This window comes from Gymnoscopelus microlampas (genome assembly GCF_963454915.1).
Source record: "Gymnoscopelus microlampas genome assembly, chromosome: 16".
NCBI lineage: Eukaryota > Metazoa > Chordata > Actinopteri > Myctophiformes > Myctophidae > Gymnoscopelus > Gymnoscopelus microlampas.
Window position 1 is genome coordinate 44,184,256 of NC_139953.1, and position 14,422 is coordinate 44,198,677.

The 14,422-nt window shown below is 40.4% G+C and overlaps 1 protein-coding gene across 1 annotated transcript; it reads left to right on the top strand.

The window, feature by feature from the left end:
* Positions 1-7,101: 7,101 nt before the first annotated feature.
* On the top strand, positions 7,102-13,964 carry LOC311063003 (cysteine-rich venom protein-like; the record flags this gene model as incomplete). The annotated part of the gene is made up of 8 exons (XM_084082220.1): positions 7,102-7,179; positions 8,146-8,149; positions 8,249-8,349; positions 9,184-9,274; positions 11,026-11,168; positions 11,962-12,056; positions 13,094-13,176; positions 13,837-13,964. The coding sequence occupies 8 exons, from the start codon at positions 7,102-7,104 to the stop codon at positions 13,962-13,964; spliced, it is 723 nt and encodes a 240-aa protein (XP_083938346.1).
* Between the last annotated feature and the right edge of the window lie 458 nt (positions 13,965-14,422).

A 14,422-nucleotide genomic window follows, 5' to 3' on the forward strand; every position in this document is an offset into this window, starting at 1 on the left:
GCATAGTGGTTGTCTTATTTTGAAGGACCCCGATAACTCTGAGAGCGTACAAATGGAACCAAAATGGAGTGTTTCTAGTGAGCCAACATGCATGATATCAGCACCCTGACCAGAATGGAACAGAGCCTTCATTAGTATCATTGGTAAGACCTGTGAAGGAAGTAAGAAGAGGCCCAATTTCCTTCCAAGTGCTTTTCCAAGTGCTTGTCAGGGTGGGGGGTCCCCAGTTCAAATATGATTATTTTGGGGGGTCGCGACCTCAAAAGGTTGAGAACAACTGGCATAGATGAATGCTGTCGACCACTGACTAATGGCTGTGAGAATTGCTCTTGATTTGGATTCTTGTGCCTATACCGACATTACTTTCCCATTGGGAAGTAACACTAATTTAATGTGAAAGAGTAATGTGTTTGGATTGAAGTGCTACGTGCCGTTTTTTGTAATCTTTTCTACTCACGTTGTAAAGACTTGAAAATTGAAAATCACCCTGTATTTGTTAATACAGTAGAAATGGATGTCAACCGTTTTGGTAGCTTTTCTTTCTCCTTTAGAGTGTTTCTAGGGTGTTTTATATGAAAACAGATTTTTTCAGTCTTGTCGTATTTTACTATACCGCTGTAATTTTGTACAGCAATGTGTTTGTCAGCATGGACAATGTGTTTTAATTCAATTGATATTTGAGCACAAATTGTGTCATATAAGGTTATGTATAATGAATTATACCTTGTATAAGGGCTACGGTTTCTTAAAATTTCGATCAAATAATTGATCATTTGAACAAGGATGTTACATTTTTTTTGCATAAACGATTTGAACAAATTCCGCCTGATTTTTTTTGCCTCAAACTTTTTGTGTGCGTTTCACATTGCATCACCTTAAATATAATCGTGAAATATTCAGAACCTGCCTTAGAGCTGCAATATGTAGATTGTCAAGGCAATCTGTATTGTGGTACTCGGAAAATACAAGGACACAAAAATGAAACTGAGACAACAACTCAGCGCTTAAAGTATGAGAGATTTAACAGTATTTGAATACTGGGGCCAAACGTACATGTTGCAATGGAACACTCTGTCTGACTCCCAGAACAACATGGGGTTACAGCTTATATACCCAATGCAACAGAACAAACCAGCAAACAAGAACAGGCAAGAATTTACAATGAGAGTAACAAGCCCACCCCTTTGACCATATCATTTTAATTGTACTATGATTTTTAAGGTTTCGAGGGAAAACAGAAACCATTCCAAATCTTATCTCCACAGCTGTTGGAGATAAGACGCTACAACTGTGCTGGTCAAGGCAAGCAGCAAATACCGCTTACTTATGGAGACCGGATCATTTTTTGTGTACTTGAGTTGATTTAAATGTTCACATCTCAGATTTCTTCAACAAGATCCATGCCATACCCGAGCAAACAGTAAATGTTGTTGCTGTCGGGTGGAAACCTTGTATGTCCAAAACGGTAACGTTTTAAATTCTATTTAAAGAACATTTTAAATAGTGAAAATAGCCAATCTGCAAGCTCACGACGCGTCACATCACGAAGTGTTAACTTAAGGCCAATGGAAATGGTCGACTGAAAAAATGCTAGATTTGTTTTTGTCCGAGTGCTTAAATGTTATCTGTGTTAGTTTTTCTAATCAATCTTATCAAGGTTATAGTTTATCCCACAGGAAATATTAAAACTGTGGCCTCAATGAGATTACAGTATATTGAAACAAACAATGATATGCCATCCAAGCCCATTACAAAGTCAAGATGTTGTTGACTTCATCATACGTGATACAAACATTTTTGTCTCACAACATGTCACATCGTGACCTGCATACCTTAAGGCAGTGGTTCAATTAACAGTTAAATCTGACAGGAGCCAGGTCAGTGGAACCCCCCCCTTAGAGTTGTTGTGAACATCACGTACTTTGGAGCTACATTACTCAACATCCTACTGTATATACGTACCATGCACACCTTGATTTGGGTTTTACTCTTTCATCTACTCTGAACCATTTCAGGCTGAAAGCGTGCTTTTTGCTGGGATGAGGAGGTGAGTCCTAGGCAGTGTTGGGTAGTAACGAGTTACTTTTAATATATTACTGTAATATTATTATTTTACCCAGTAATGAGTAGTGTAAGGTATTACTCTGCCAAAACAGTAATAATATACCATATTACTATGTAAAACATTGTACATATTACTCAGGTAATATGGCTGATTTTGGCTGATTGGTGATGATTATTATTATTATTCCAAAAAATTGGCTGATGTGGAGAGGAGATGGTGTCATTCACTCGCACCACTTGCTTTCGTCCCCTCGCGTATGACCTAACCCACTGTGAAACACTGTTAAAACCCAAGGCCTTCAGTTTAACAGTAAGTCTCCATGCATCCGGGTGCTCCTGTGTACATTTACTACTGTATCAACATCACATGTTTAAGGCCGTAGCGCGCCAGATCTGGTGTAGTATGCGAATGACCTCCTGCACATGTAATCCTCCTAGTCACTATGCTATTTACTTTTGTGTGCACCTTTAATGGAGCATGTAAACTCGTGTCACGCGCCAGCTCACAATGTTTGTGATCAACCGTGGCCGCAGGTTCTGGCTCAGAGAACAATGACAAAGACAGCTCAAATAGATCTGTCTAGGCATACCAGCCCTCGTGGATAAACATGGTTATGGTTGTGTGCATGGCTGGAAAATGTTGTTTGCCGAACATCCAGTGTTACTTTCTGATTGATTGATGTACTTGAATTAGTAAGATATAAGAAAAACAGTACATGGAAGTACAGATTCACAATACAAGGTCTACTAAACTGGAAGGCCATTTACACTTTGGCTATTCAAAAATAGCAGATATACAAGCTCATAGCGCGGCACCGAGTGCTGCGGTACGAGCTTGTAGATCTGCTATTTTTGAAAAATCTCGAAAATGTGTGCAAATCTTTGAATATATATATCCTTTTAAAGCAAACATTAACTAAAATCTTTGCTTCTTGGGGTCCCTGGAACAAAATATTTTGAGATGGGGGTCCGCGGCCAAATTCATATCATCTTGGGGGTCCTTGACATGAAAAAGTTTGAAAACCACTGATATAGAAACATACGTTTTTCAGAAAACGGTTATGGTGGATTTAGAAGACATTTTGCAGAATCGGAACCTCAGGCCTCAATGGGTTAAAATGAGATCCCCACGCACACAAATCATGATGACATGTAAGAGACAGACAGATATAAACACTACTATACATAGTATATTTTGAGACTGATCTACAAACTCACAACACACACGCATCATGTTTTGTGCTATTTTCACTATTTATTTATTAGTTTAGTTTGATGACTTTGTTAACTTTTGACAAAGTTGGACACCAGGGTTAATGTGGTCAACATATACAGTACATCAAACATGAATATCATTCCCAAAAGGAAAGTACAAAACACATACAAGACACAATATAAAAACAATATAATGTTTGTATAATATAATCAGCAGTAAGACCCCTTTAAAGGACCACTTCACTCATTTTCAAACATAATCGTTGCTGTCAGGCAGAAACCTTTTATCTCCATATTTTTTCCACCCTACTTGATCATACTACAGTGTCACACAAAAGCATCAAAACGTGTCGCTTCGCGCCACATTTTGAGCTTGTTGATCTGCTATTTTGCTCTGTTTGAATTTGAATCCTGAAAAGTAACAGTTTTACAAAGGACCACAATGGAAACAAGCTATTCCGCCCTCGTCAAAAAGTTCCACCTTTTTCAACTAGGCAGACAGACAACTGGGAGTCCTTTTACTGTTTCTCGCTGAGCGATGGATTTATTCCTCTCCACTCACAGTGTAGCAGGACACACACAGTAAAACTACAAAAAAGGAGAAATAAACATTGATTGGTCATGTATACTGCACTATATACATTAAGCAGTGCTGCAAAATTATACACACCTGACATGACTTTAAGCACAACCCCAAATAACAGGAGAGAAGCTACAATACAACCCAAATGAACATAATGCTGGCTGATGCAACACCACCTAATGCCATAAACAAACAGGTGTAAGCTACAAAGTCTAATAAAGCACAACACTGTAGCCTAAGTTAGCAAATATCAACACAAAACCATTTTTTCACAAAGAAAGGAATCCACAAACTTACAAGCAATGACCCTATGGTGATCACAAACAGAGTGGAGGTCAAACATATGCTATCTGCAGTCACAACTTGCAAACTGAGGAGATCTGAGCATACTGAGGTATACAGGTGTTCCTAATTCCCCTTAATTAGGCCCAATTTTGCCCACAGTGACAGAGGCTAAAGGGTTACCCAACATACATGTTTCTGTTCTGACGCTGGACACCAATTATACTTTAGTACCCGGACCCACCACCTAGTGGCTCAACAATGAAATGTATGAACATAAAATACAGAGTCCAGCACACAAGCCCTCAGAGCTTTTTGTGTTATCCTTGTAGCATTTTTGTATAACTGTACTTCTGTACTTTTTGCCCAAAAAAGTGGAAAAAGTACTGAAATATTTTACTTAAGTAAAAGTATCAATACTGCAATGTAGAAGTACTCTGTTACAACTAAAAGTCCGGAATTCAAAATTTACTTGAGTAAAAGTACAAAAGTATTGGTGTCAAAATCTACTTAAAGTACTAAAAGTAAAAGCACTAAAATGTTTGAAAAAAGCAGATCTACAAGCTCACAACGCGTCGCATCGCGAGCTTATAGATCGGCTATTTTCAAATAGCCTATAAAATAGGGTTGTCAATGTATGTTTTATAATGTAATAATTTAGATCTACGAAGTAACTAGTAACATAAAGTGTTTAAATAATTATAGTGGAGTAAAAGTACAATATTTGCCTCTGAGATGTAGTGGAGTAGAGGTAAAAGTACAGACAATTGGAATACTCCCGTAAGGTAAAAGTACCATAGAATTGTACTCAAGTACAGTACTTGAGTAAATGTACTTAGTTACTTTCCACCACTGTTTTTTTGAAAACTGTTAATAACGTATTCAATCAATTAATTGGACATATGAGGTTCCCACCCGATAGAGATTATATCTACATATACATGTAACTGGTCCTCACAATGGTCCTTATAAGTTGGCACCGTTAGAGAGGGGACTTTTGGTCCACTGCCACCACTTCCAGTGCTCTCAGATAAGCTGGCTTACTTCCGTTGCATACAACAAATGTCTCGAGTGGGAGAGTAAATATTGGCATCACAGATCACATTGTACACACAGGCTTATCAACCTCAGGTTTAGTTGTTATAGGAGAGCATTGAACATACCTCAAACGGCCCCTGTAAAAAGTGAAACTTATTCATTAATGTGTGTGTACTATATGGACATAAAAAAAAACGAAAATGTGTTTCTATCTCAGACACTCTCTGATCATATATAATGTTTAATATTTGATGTTGTTCTTGACCCACATTGCAGTGGCAACTTACAGTTCACCAACCCTTACAAGTCTGGACCATCTTGTGGCGACTGTCCTGTGACGACAAGCTGTGCAGTACGTTTTACCACACTCTTTCTCAGCCAACCCATGTCCCTATCATGACCTTGTACATCAACTGTCCTGACCTGACCAAACAGTGGGCCTGCCCTGCGGCAACCCAATGGTCGCAGGCTGCAGTGCCCCGCCTCCAGCAAATGCACCACTGAGATCGTCTAAATGCCCGTCCACACGTCCCGCCCACTGAATGACCAGCCGACTCCAAAGACGCATCACAAGAAACATGATGTATATCCAATGGAAATATCACTCCTCTGTGCTTTCAGAAAATAAAGCAACATTTATAAATTATGATACAAATATTTGTATTTTGTCTGACGTAATTTTATTTGTTAGTTATTGCCAAGAAGCATCGCTACAATGGAGAACAAAGAAATAATCTGCTAAACACAAATTTCTGAACAAAAAGTTTGGAAATCTGAATTCCAAATCTGCAATTGAATAATATTATTAAATTGATTCTATAGAATATCAGGTACATTGTGTGTGTGTGTGTGCGTGTGCGTGTGCGTGTGTGTGTGTGTGTGTGTCTGTAAACAGCTAATATCTGGCACTATTGGACCGATCTGTGTGGAACTTTGCACGCACACTCCCAGTAGGCCAAGGCAGAAGCTCCAGCCCAAATATTTCAAATCAGCCTCATGAAGGTGCTTCACGTTTTGGCCAAAGTCTTGAACCGCAAGTCGTACAATCACAAACGTGTTTTTCCCTGGATCCCTTGAATCACGACGCAACTCCCCATAAAAGCCACACCCACTTCTGCCTGTCAAGATCTTCCACCATGTTGCGTTTTCTTCAAAACACACTTTTTGTTACTACAACAGTCAGATTTAATCCAAAACTCACACAAATCGTCACACATTATCTCAGGAGTCACATTTTTCATATTCCATTCCAATTGGCTATGATGGATATAGGCAACCCAGCCTGGCGGAGACCTGCGGACCAAGGAGCGAGCGTTTCTGGTTGGTGTTGCAGACATTTCCGTCCAAACATTCATCATCTGAACTAGATTATATAAAATGAGAGCTTGTCTCTTCATTCCAACTAAACTTCAAGTTTATTGTCAACACTCATTTACAGGTGTAAAAGAGTGGGTGAAATTAGTATTCCACTTCTTTTTTTTGTTGCCATATAACAACAACAAAAAATTTATTAACCACTTCAACCCCAGCATCCGTATTCTGGGGAATCTTGCAGGAAGATAGCAGATCGACATGTCGCCCAGCTATTTGTATCTAAGATATTTAATGTAAAGCGAAACCGACACAGAGACACAGAGCTCTGAGGGACTCCATTCAACAACACGTGGGGTTTAAATGGTTATGGTGAACCGTCAAAATGAACCGTTTCTAAACTCTGCCTGTGAAAGAACCTTTCCATAAAATTTGTCAAGGACATTTTGACAGGTGCCATGTTGACAGAGCCCTATCTACAGTGTGTCCTTCACTTTGACACATACTGTACCTTAGTTCACGTGTCAGTCAACAGCACAGCCCAGGAGGGTACAGAACAGTATATATATAAGAGGTGTCAGGACTCACACAGTATACTGGATAGCACCATGTACACGCTTACCTTCCTGTTGGCCTGGGCTCTGCTCGCCGTGAGGGTGCCTGCCACCCCCGTGGCAGAGGACAACGTAAGTAATGATGACTATAGGGATATGGGACGATAATCGTTCACAATCGTATCGAAGAGATTTTAATGTCGTGAAATTGTCTCCCCGTCATACACTGGGATCAATTAACTTTTGCCAAGCTGCATATCCGGCGGTATCCGGTAGATCTTTAATCAGTAAAACGGACCTGTAAAGAGTGCATTTGCTGTGCTCTTTTTTCACTCTAAACCAAATTGCTTAGCCAAAAATAGCCTAGAATATGGATGCTGGAGTTCAAGTGGTTAATAAAAGTATTTTAGGCATATTTTGATCAGTGCGATAATATTGCTAATCTTAATTATTGTTTCCCATATTAATTGTGACATGAAACGTTCAAATCGTCCCATGCCTAATGACAACTCCATCGCTATTTGCATCCTGCAAAGTGTTTGCTGTAAAGTAGAGTCCGATATAGCGTTCTTGCCGATAATATTATTTCAATTTTTTCAACAATCGGCATCTGCTATGCAGCTGTGTGCCCCAATATTTAACCACTTCAATGATGCCTCATTTTGGTACAAATGTTCTCAAAAGTTTCCAAAATGTTTCAAAATCAGCCAAGCTACAATCAAGCTCAAGAACTTGTTTGTTGCTCGGGTATTTAATTACATTTTTTACATTTTTGAATAGGGATTAAGTGGCTAAATGGAATAAAGTAGACATGTTCATTTATATCTACCAAAAAGTGTTTTTTTTTGTTATTTAGTTTGCTTACGAATAAAACTGTCCTCAAATAGAAACTTTTATAAAATCGTATATATACTATAACAAAGAGACTTACTTATCCATGACATGGTATATTTTATGTTTCCACGTGATGATGCTAGCATTTCTAATTAACATTGAGTGTTTCCCTTTCAGACATATGTCAAAAATCTATGTTTTGAATTCATGCACTTATTAATGAACCTTTCTTCTCTATCTCATCTCTCAATGCTGCACCTGCAGGAGGGTGAGTGTGTCCCATTATTTAAAAGTCATTGCAATAGTAAAAGTAGTTTATCAGAATTTCACTCAATCTTTTCTGTCTTTTTGGTCTATTTGTGTCCAGGTCTTATGCTGACCTCCATGTCAGACCAGAATGACATTGTGAACAAACACAACACTCTGAGGAGAGGTGTGCAGCCTACCGCCAGTAACATGCTGAAGATGGTAAGACACTCCATATACAGTAATGTATTTCATTCAATTCAATCGTTATTTCAGACTCTCCAGAAGGTCCATAGAGTACAAAGTACATACAGTACAAGACACAATATTAAAAAATATATATACAATTCAGTGTCTCGTACCAGCAGATCCATATAAGCTCACAAGTGCTGTGAATTGAATATTTAAAAAAAATGATGGGGGCACAACATATTTTCAGATGGGGGCCTGCGGCCTTGACGTGAACAAGTTTGAGAACCACTGATACATTACGGTCATAAACAATGTACAGATCTAATATGTGTCCCAGGGGTGTCACGGCCATTCACTGTGCGTACGACGCGACACCCTCACTCTCACAGATGTGTGATTTCATACGCCCCACTTTTTGAAAAAAAAAAAAATGTTTTGATAATAAATCGGTAAAATCAGGCACAAATAAGAATTAAATAACCTAACCCTAACCCTAAAACCGAAATAAAGTAACCAAAACTAAAAAAAAAAAAAGTAACAAAATCCGCCAAAAAAACTCATTTAAAAAAAAATACAGAATTTGTTTACATTTGACAGTTACAAATGTTTTTCACGCTTTTTCAAAAATAGCAGATCTACAAGCTCATAGCGCGGCACTCGGTGCCGTGCTATGAGCTTGTATATCTGCTGTTTTTGAATAGCTAAAGTGTAAGGAGTATCCACCGAAAGTCCATCCCCCCCACCTTCTGAGAGCCTGTGACGTCCCTGCTGTGTCCTCTCATTCTCACAGAGTTGGAACAATGTCCATTATATATCAGTGGTTCTCATACAGATGTAATATCCTGTGTCCTCTCATTCTCACAGAGTTGGAACAAGGAAGCCGCTGCTAACGCTCAGAAATGGGCCAACGGCTGCTCCATGAACCACAGCCCCCCCAGCCAGAGGACCATCAGCAGTAAGACCCCCTTTATAATGAGCACTATCACGTCTGTCCTTTTTTGGAAAGAAACACGCTTATGCGAAAGGAGGAGCACAAACGTCAAACGTTCAAACGTATCTTCATATAATCGGTCCTCACTATCAGGGACGTGCACAGATAGACTCTAGGTCGGACCTAGAGTCTATGCACGTCCCTGATAGTGAGGACCTGGTGGTGCTAGAGCACCTGCCCTTTGCCCTCTTGACCAGAAGTGCCCTTTTTTTTCCAGTTTACAGCAGGGGTCTTCAATAGGGGGTCCGGGACCCCTAGGGGGTCCTCAGAGTTACTACAGGGGGTCCGCCAAATCTTTATGTGATATGATTTTTCTTTTTAGCATAACCACTCGAAACCTAGCATCCCTTTTCTGAGGAGAACTTTAGCCAAAAATAGCAGATCTACAAGCCTTGTAGATCTTTTGGCAAAGAGGCTATTTTTGGCAAAGAGGTATAGGTGTAGAGGGAAAAAAGAGCAGACCAAGTCAACAAAAAAAAGTATAATTTAGAGAGAGAGAGAGAGAGAGAGAGAGAGAGAGAGAAAGTGAAAAAAGCAATTGAAAAAAACACGGCCCCCTCACACATTAGAAGGACAATATTAGTCCCCAGAAACAAGGAATCTAATGAATCGAACTAAAATGGAGTTTGAAGTTAAGGGTTTATGTATAGCTTATGTGTAGGAAAGGGCGTGTCTGAAAAAAAAAGGTCGAATATCTAAATACTGAATCAAGCAACTAAAAACCTGTTTGGGGTGAAACACAAAAGCCTGCATGAGTAGGCTTTAAAATGACCCCAAACGTGTTTGAAAGACCTGCAAGGACAGACCTGCAAGCTTAACAACGGCGCGTTGATAAGCTTGTAGATCTGTTATTTTTGGTCATTCTATGAACTATATAAATGCACAAGTCAGACACACTGCCACTACATCAGATAAGCTGCCTTCCGTTTGATAAACAAGTTCTCGAGTGGGAGAGCAAATATTGGCATCACAGATTTATCAAACGCTATTCAATTTGTGATATGAGGCCAGAAAACCCCCTCCTTTTGACAAACCAGTTGATAAGCATGTAGGTCTGTTGTTTTTGGCATGCAACACTGTTGTACTACGGAGGATGAAGTCTCTAGTGGGACACACTGCCACTACGTCAGTGCTCTCAGATAAGCTGGCCTGTACGTGGCTTCCGTTACATTAATAAACGTCTTGAGTGGGAGGTATTGGCATCACAGATCATATTGTACACACAGTCTATCAACCTCAGTTTAACTTGTGATAGGAGAGCATTGAACATGCCCTCCTTTTAACTAACTACTAGTCATAGAGTTAAAAAATAATAGAGAGGGCACCGGATATCCCCTCCCATCCACTTGCATTGAGTTGCTCACACAGCACATGGGCCGAAATCACCCCTTCTTCCGTGCTGGAAAATGTGATGGGCGCAGGGGCGTAGCCACGGGTGGGCATATAGGTAGGCCTGGGCCCACCCATTTGTTGCGCGCGTAATTTTCTTGGGTGAACTATCCCTTTAAGTCTGTTATGTGTCTAATATCGCAAACCGATGGACAAATTAGTGGCAGATATCCTCTGCACACTGCCAGTAGAATAACGTAGTCCCTCCACTATATTTTACACCTATGCTTTATACATTTTTGAAATATTCACTGAGCGGCTGGTCACATGAAGTCTCTCTCTCTCTCTCTCTCTCTCTCTCTCTCTCTCTCTCTCTCTCTGTCTAGCCAGTGGATGTGGTGAGAACCTGTACATGGCCAGTTATAAGAACACATGGGACGGTGCCATCCAGTCCTGGTACGATGAGGTGAATGACTACCGCTACGGCGTGGGAGCTGTCAACGGAGCAATGATCGGACACTACACACAGGTACACACAGTGACACTACACACAGGTACACACAGTGACACTACACACAGGTACACACAGTGACACCACACACAGGTACACACAGTGTATTTGCACTTTTGCACATGTTGGTAAATCCATGCCTCTGCTTTTGATATAAAGGGTTCTCCCCATCTCTCTCTTTATTTTCAGGTCAATTTCAGCCAATCAGGAGAGAGTACCCATTTATCAGCTTAAATGTTATATTGTTCCAGTTTTGTCTGCTCGTTTCTTTGTGTGATCACATCTATACTTTCCAATTGATCCTGTGTGAGTTCTCTCTCCTGATTGGATAAAACTAGTGTCCCGAGTCCTGATAATGTATTTCTAATTACTAAAGAGCTCACCGTGCCTTTAACCCTGCATGGCGCCTCTATTTTGGGCAAATATGTGAAAATGTGTAAAAATGTTAAAGCACTGATTTTTTTTTTTATCCCACGATTTTCTAACCCATTTTTTCACCCAATGCCAATTGCCTATGTAATCTACTCTCCCTCTGCCAGCCTGGGGAGAGCCCAGAACTGAGCTCATGCCTCCTTCAATGCATGAGGAGTGAGCAGGCCGCTTCTTATCACCTGACAGGGGGGAGTTTCCCCGGTAGGACGTAGTGCGTGGAAGGAACACGTTATTCCAACCAGTTCCTTTCCCCTCCATCAGGCGCCCCGGCTGACCAGGGGGAGACAGTATAGAGACTTACTTGCGGATTACTGCATGTTTTTGTGAGGGTACCTAAACACTGAGTTGACGTTGTGGTGTGTGTGTTGCGTGTACACAGTTGGTGTGGTACCGCTCCAACCAGATCGGATGTGCTATGGCCTACTGCCCCAACGCCGCCTACAAATACTTCTATGTGTGTCAGTATTGCCCACCGTAAGTACAAATACGTCTACATGTCTACAATTTCTATGGGTCGCGAGGAAATATACCCCTTTATACATCATATGTATTATTTCAAAGAATAAAGTAAAAAAAAGAGACAACTTTTCATCAATCAAAAACTATTCCAACATTCTCCAAAAGTATTTCATAGATACAATCTAAAAATCCAATAATTTCTATAAATGAAAATAAATAAATAAATTTATGAAAATAGCAGATCTACAAGCTCACAACACGGCATAAAGCGACGCGCTGTGAGCTTGTAGATCTGCTATTTTCATTAGTTTTACTAATTTCGTCTCATTTCTCTTTTGGGTCTTGAGCTAAAACGTTTGGGAACCACTGCTCTGCAGCATTGTGCTGGACACACCCCCATGGCGCAAGTTAAGATCATGTGCCATGGTGCAAGTTAAGATCATGTGCCATGGCGCAAGTTAAGATCATGTGCCATGGCGCAAAGTTCCACAGTGTAGATTAAGGTCACAGAGATAAAAATGGAATCAAATGGATGTCTGTGGCCTGATGCATGATGTCACACAAGTTAAGATGTTTGAGAGTCACTATAGCATCACAACACAACTAAAGACTTATTTTATGTGTTTTATAACTGACAACAGTAATGGTAGAGGAGCATTCCATATGAGTGACCTGATATGACGTTGAGAAACGTCATATCAAGTCACTCATCACTTTGAAATGCATTTGAGCAAGGGTCCTCAAATTGGGTTCCAGGGGCTTGAGCCGAGCGGGTTCCAAAATGGACCTTGTGCAAATGAGAGTGTACAAATGGAATGGTTCCTTTTGTACACTCTCAGAGTTATGGGGGTCCTTGAAATTCACTGCATTGCAATGTATGCTGTAGGCCAACGGTACTGTAGATCCATGTGGAAACGTCTACAGTACCTAGGGTTGCTGAAAAATGTATTATTCATTAATGTTTGTACTGTAGGTGGAATGAGAAAGAATGTCTCAGACACTCTCAGACCATATATAGTGTTTAATATTTGATGTTCTGTCACACATTGCAGTGGTAACTACCAGTACACCCACCCCTACAAGTCTGGACGGTCTTGTGGTGACTGTCCCAACGCCTGTGACAACAAGCTGTGCAGTAAGTGACCGTTACATTTCTGCCACACAGTGGATTGTGCTGTGAAGGAGTTTGCTGTGCAGTGGTGGACAGTAACCAATTACATTTCTATGAAGGGCCCCCCCGGGACCCAACCATAAATACCCTTTGAATTAACCACTTATAAGAGTTGCAATGCGATGTATATCGACTTTTCAGGTCAGGATACCAATTTTATCCAATCAGGAGAGAGAACTGATACAGCGGATACAGGATAAACAAGTGAAATTGGAAATAATGCCTCAAAGAAATTATCAGACAAAAGACTGATACATGAGTACTCTCTTCTGATTGTTTGAACATTTGCAACCCACCTGAAAATGTATTTTCAATCTATTTATTAATGAGCTGGAGAGACAGGGGAACCCCTGTTATTGAACAAACACTCTACAGCAATGATTACTATCCTTGTATACATAGCAAACATATCACTTATACCCTACATTTAAGTAGGGGTTTTACTGAGAGGTTTGAACAATAATTCAGGAGAAGTTGAGAAATAAATAATTACATATTGATATTTCACTACACACCGTCATCAACTCTCTGTCTCATTCACTCTCTCCGTCTCTTTCACTGTCTTCTCTCGGCCTCTGTCTGTCTGTCTGTCTGTCTGTCTGTCTGTCTGTCTGTCTCTCTCAGCCAACCCATGTCCCTATGCTGACCAGTACAGCAACTGTCCTGACCTGAAGCAGCAGTGGGGGTGCAGCAACGCCAACGTCAAGGACTGGTGCCCCGCCTCCTGCAAATGCACCAATGAGATCATCTAGACGCATGTCTACATGTCCCGCCTCCCGCAAATGAAAATAAAGCAGCATTTATAAATCACAAGACTGATTGTCTCTCTTTCTGTTTCTGCCTGTTTTTGACGTGTTTAAGTTCAGGCATTTTTTTACAAGGTACTCAAGCCCAGTACTTGAGTAAATACTCCTGGTCATATATTACTTAACTACAAGGGAATGTTGCTCAGTCACATTTTGATTATCTGGGGGCTCACTTGCAGTACCCTCACGGCCCCACCAGTGGGCGCCAGCCCACAGGTTGAGAACCACCGTTATGAGGTACATCTTATAAGGTCACCAGGATGATGATGTGTTTCGAGCTTGTAGATCTGCTACTTTTGATACTTGTAACATACTATTTCTACATTAGGGTATTCAAATCTCACTTAATCTCATTTGATGAAGAAAAGTCGTACTCGTTAATTGTCTATATTTTGTGTCATGTT